The sequence below is a fragment of the Centruroides sculpturatus genome, unplaced genomic scaffold (assembly GCF_000671375.1).
Source record: "Centruroides sculpturatus isolate CEXI.00-Female unplaced genomic scaffold, Cexi_2.0 scaffold353, whole genome shotgun sequence".
NCBI lineage: Eukaryota > Metazoa > Arthropoda > Arachnida > Scorpiones > Buthidae > Centruroides > Centruroides sculpturatus.
Window position 1 is genome coordinate 514,779 of NW_019384573.1, and position 5,852 is coordinate 520,630.

At 27.9% G+C, this 5,852-nt stretch overlaps 1 protein-coding gene across 1 annotated transcript in view; it reads left to right on the forward strand.

The window, feature by feature from the left end:
- Positions 1–5,824, forward strand: part of LOC111624251 (titin-like) — a 126,416-nt gene extending 120,592 nt beyond the window's left edge. Inside the window, exons 17-19 of the mRNA XM_023367063.1 lie at positions 2,238–2,353; positions 4,368–4,579; positions 5,168–5,824. Of these exons, the coding sequence (XP_023222831.1) occupies positions 2,238–2,353; positions 4,368–4,574 (323 nt within the window). The 3' untranslated portion in view covers positions 4,575–4,579; positions 5,168–5,824. The remainder of the gene's footprint in view (positions 1–2,237; positions 2,354–4,367; positions 4,580–5,167) is intronic.
- Positions 5,825–5,852: the final 28 nt, after the last annotated feature.

Genomic DNA, 5,852 nt, shown 5'->3' on the forward strand with positions numbered 1-5,852 from the left:
TATAGGCTATATTTGCTTAAAAATATTTTAAATTTAATATATATATAAGGATTTAAAAAATAATAAGTTTTCTTATACAGTTTAGTGAATTAATATCTAAAAACAATTGCAACATAAACCTGCAATTTTTTATTATTAATATATTAATAATTAAACTTGAAAAAAAAACTTTTTTTTTTAAATTTTAAATAAGTAAAAATAAATTAAATTGTATTTTAATTGTTAAATTCGAAAGAATTAAAATAATTTAGAAAAAAAAATCACTTTCGTATCCCGATTTTCAGTGCAAAAAGTCACGTGTTGGTTATTAAACGTGTCTACGTATCAACAGATTGATATATTTTCATATCAAATAGCAATTGGTTGAATAGTTTCAACAGGGCATGATAACCGCTTTTAGTTTTACCCTGTTATTACTGAACATCAATCACAATCAGTAGACTGAATGCGAGTAGTCCAATAGAAGAAAAAGTCAAAGGTGTTTGAATAATGGCCAAGACTATGGTGTTATTGCGGTCTGCAAAAGTCCAGAATAGTTTCCATTCAAGCATAGTGAAACGATAAGAGGTAAAATATTGGTTTAAAAGATATATATATCGATCTCGAGGAATGCTTTAAAAGAATTTCCATAAAAATTAATTGAATTTTAAACTAATAACAATATTGATAATCTTCGTTACCATCAAAAAAACGAGGAGAAAAAGAAAAATAAAAAAATGAAATTTTTACTCGTTGAATTTTTCAAAGAACGTAATGGTTCTCTTGTAGATATTCTAAATTATCTTCTGATGGATTTTACAAGAAAAGTATTTGTATCTTGCAACGGTTGCATGTCAGTATAATGAGATAACTACTTTAGAATATTCGGTATAGATGTAAGAAACAACGATTAATTGTTTAACTGCCGTGTGCTTATCGATTAGAAATGAGGAAGGCTTGTTGTCTGATGTCACAATGATCGCCGAGAGCTGCTTATGACAAGATGAAATATGGAGAAAAGACGAAGGGTCAAAGTACAGGAATAAGTACCAAACAACGCATACCTTTCTTGACATTAGGCATTAAAGATATCTCAAATCATTAAGATCCAAGTGTAGGTTAATTAGACAGCAATAATAAAGTTTGTTTTGATTGATGTCTATTAATTATATAAAATATGTATATATATATATATATATACATTTATATAAATGTATGAGTAATTTTCTCTATTCGTCAGAAGATGCGGAGGAGAAAAACCAATTAAAAAGAAATTACGAAATAAAATAAATATGCAAATAAATTCGAGATGTATTTATTGAGTTAAATTCGTTTATTTCACATGAGATATTTAGAAAAGATCATCCAATATTTTTCACTCCAATAGTTCACGCGAAGCCATATTTTATTTCGCAGAATTATTGGAAACAACTCGTTTGACTGTGAACATGACGGATGTGAAGCGCAAGGAATGGAATTCAGTTATTGAATTCGTCTACATCACTCCAAAATATTAGATTTTTCTACTTCTTACAATGGATAATAGTTTTTCTCCCTTTTCTCTTTTAAAGAGAATTAATAATACCTTTGTAGTTCTGTTAGTGAAAGCCAGATATAAACCATTGAACATTTACTCTATATTTTTGTATCGATAAGTTGAAACTAAAATATATCGACGAGTCAACATCAATATTGTAAAAATATCCCTTTCTTGTAACTAAACTGTCAATAACTTGCAAATTTATCGCATTTATATATATATATACACAGAGGGTTACAACGTTGCAACCCTCTTTAAATTGTAACCCCTCTACACAGAGAGTTAGGAATATTGATTTTATCTATTGTAGGATTGCAACACATAACTCTCCTCACGTTGTAACCCTGTATGCAAAAGCAGAGTTACAAACTGATTTGATTTTATCCACTATAACCCTTCCCTTCTGTTCAGACACCCCACTTTGAATAAATTATTATATATAATTTAATTCTCTAAGCATTCGTACTCAATCAAGCTGAATTTTTGCTACGTAATTACTAATTGAGAGGTGGGAGAAGAGCAGACGAGAAAGAAATTTATCAAAATTATCTGAAAAGATATATTTTTTTAATCAATATTTATATTCAATATCTAAAAAAAAAGTTATATCTAACAAAAGGGGAGAGAACATATAGATTTGTCTAATGTTAAGGTGAGAAATACAAGATGGAGAATGCCAATAAAATTGTAACTGGTTTATCTTTACGATACATTCCAGATGGAGTATTACGTGAGAAAGAAGATCCAATAAATCCGAATCCGGATGCTGTTGCTGCAAACCATGTGATCACGAAAGAGAATCACATCACAAGAAATGATGTTGAAGAAACATTGGTAAGACTTCTACATATACTGTAGACATACGTGTACTAAACGATAAGCAAATTTGCAAGAAAATTCTTTCATTCTTTAATGTTTGATACATCAATAATATTGTAAAAATAGGAAACTTTTTGCTTTATACTTCACTTTTTTCTTTATTTATTTAATAGATAACCATCAATCATATTTTGAAATTAATTCATATATTTGAATAGAAGAGGGTGGAGATAGATAAATAAATAAGAAAAATAATTGTTATTCTCTCTTCTTTCAAGAATTTTTAGAACTTTTTTTTTATTAAATTATTTTCTTAAAAATATTTAAATATAAAACACTATTTCTAGTAAAAAATAAATAAAAAATAAATGTATTTCTTTTCAAATAAAAATGAGATTTGCAGGTAAAGAAAAATGGCATCACAATTTTTTATGAATCAATGTTTTTAACATAGAACGAAATGATACTGCATCTTTTTTTTTTTTTAAAGAATCATCTTAGATCTGCACTTTTCTTTGATCGATTCTGGTTATAAAAACTCTTGAAAATGCTTCTCTTAGAAAATAACGTAAAAAAACACACACATATATATAATAATATTTTAAATTTTTAAGAAAATACTTGAAGAAAACGTGCATATTTCATGTTTATAAACATTAAAAAAATAAATATTAAATGTGCAGAAAAATCTTCGATGTGTAATTCATTAATGCCTACCGGAATAATGGAATGTGCGGTTTTTTTTTTAGGAAGAAAAATATAAGATCTTGCCAAGAATTATCACTAGAAAACAACTCGTGTTACTGTCCTTAACTTCTCTCAAGATAAAATTAACATCTACAGGCAATCAAAAAGACATTAGTGGGAGATTCGACCAACATTTGATGTCAGCTTGATCTTTTTAGACTGATGTAGAACTCTATCCCGATTTTCATTTCTTAGAAGATATTTTCTAAAAATCTCTTGTTAAATATATAATCACTTTGGTTATGTTAACATCGACTAGTAATTTGTATAAAGGGCAAAGAGAAGAGAAAGAGGGGAGAGAGGAGAGGAAGGGAAGAACAGAGATCAGAATTAAAAAAAAAAATACATATATAAAATTAAAAAATTTAAACTTCTTATCTTTAAAGAACAACCTTTGAATTTCATTATCTTTTNAGAATTCTTTAACACAGTTTAAACTTTCCCTATTCCATATATTTTTAATGACTCTTCAAGCGAGGAAAGTAATGTTAAAGAAAAGAAAAAAAAAATGTATATTCTGTAATTTTTTAGATGTGTCTAAACTCTTTAATAAATATAAAATTATTGTACAATTTTACACGCTTTTCAAACACTAAAATAATGCAATTTATTTTCTAGTTTAATTTTATGCTTAAAATTCATAAAAATAATTAATTCATTTGCCGAAAATTTCATTTAAATATACAAAATAATCAGTTAAAGTTTTTATATGAAGCTAAATAAATGTTTTAAACACACAACACACACACAAAGAAAAATTACATCTGTTATACATAATGACTTACAATGAAGTTGATGGGTAGAGAAATGATTGATGAGAAAGTCCTTAAGTATTTATGTTCGAATTTCCTTTCTTTAATTAAGGAAAATAAATAAACAAAACGTGATACACGACCTGTAAAGATGGGGAAAAAACAGAAAAAAATAATAAAAATAAAGCTATTTTTGGGAACTTTCTTCAAAAGATTTCTTTTCAAGCCACAAGAATAACTGGATATAAGTTAAAGTTAGTGAGACGAGGTTGAATCTATCGATCTGAACTGAAACATGAAGTGTTTAGTAGATAAAATGTAGTAGTGTTGATCGCCCGAAGATGGCATTTTGAGGGTGGTTTTTTTTTATATTTGTTTGTTTATTTGTTTCTTTTTTTTATATATTTCTTATCAGTAAAAAGAATTTTGGACCAATTCCCAAAACTTCTCGTTTAAATGTTTGATAATAATAATAATAGGACTTCTAAACGTAAATTTGATTCGATATGTATATATATATTTTTTATTAGGAAAAATCATTTCACTCGTCAACGCTTAAACGACCAGCTTTGACCACTTTGTCAACGTTTGATGATATGGTCTCTAAAACTGGTATAGTCGACAACAGACAATTACAGGATCTCAGAAGTCCACCGGCTCTTCCTAGTGGAATGACACACGAAATAACGGTTTTTAAAGATGGTTCTCCTGTGACGAAAATGCAAACTGCCGTGTGAAATAGGTAACGTTTGAATTCTTTCTCGTGCCTACAACATGAGTAATTTCTAAGGGAGGGAAAAGAAAGGAGCCAAGAATGAGCTGAATTAAATATTATTTAAAATGAAAATATGAAGAAAATCTATCGATGGAGTGGATAATATAAGAAAAAAATAAATAATATAAAATTAGATTCTTTTCTAACTACTTCACATGTTTATTGCCTAGGGATGGGCTGAATAATTAATGAATAAGTGAAAAACACCAATATAATCTTGATACACTTGTATTTTTTTTAATTTAGCTCCTTTATAGTTATTTTTCTTCATTTTGATGTCCCTCGAGTACAGTCTTGGTTCTTACAATTTACAGATTTTTTTAAAAAAAATCATTAATAAATTATATGCAATTTTTTTATTCTAGTGATTATTTACAGCTTAATTTTAAAATTTCGTAGTTTGAAGTTTTATTTATTTCTCAAAATTATAACTAAAAAAAGAGAGGAGAGAAGAGCAGGTGGATGAGAATCGTTAATTTAATAAACTAAAATTTACTTTTTATATATTAGTATTTTGTAAAAGTACAAGTTTATTGCATTTTTATATATTTTTAGATAAGCATCTCCTTCCGTTTCCACTCCGCGATACTCGTCGAGCATCCTGTCCACTATGCAACACCCGGATCGGCATAATGTGCCAAGAATGCATTAAAAAAAACAAGAAAGTCATCAGCTGGACCACCAAAACACATCAGAAGGAATAGTATAGCAATTCAAGTACACGTCAAAGAGATAGAGGATGGATTCATGAAGCGAACTAATCTATAAACATTCAGACAAAAAGAAAAAAAACAAGAATATTTATAAAAGATCGGTGAATTCTGTGATACTACACGTCCTAGATACACCATCAATTGAAGAAAGAGACTTACAACGTTACTAATCATCTTTAAAACCAGCAAAAATACCCTTTAACTCAACGTGAAAATGAAGATGCAAGGTGTTAGATCTTAACATATTCATCCCATTTCATACAAATATCTTCCGCTTTACACTTGCTTCCAAGATTCCTAATTATTTCCGGACCATTAGTTAACCAATAGACTAAAAACTTTACTGAATCATCGTGTTTTTTGTATTAAGTTCTTCTTCTTCAGGCCATGTGACCGTCCCGTAATGCAATATATCAGATTTCATGTTTTCATTTTTTTGTTCATCAAATCCTGATATTAATTATTGGATGTAAGAAATCAATTTTCTTTATCAAATATATCAAAAAAAAAATATATATATATATAAA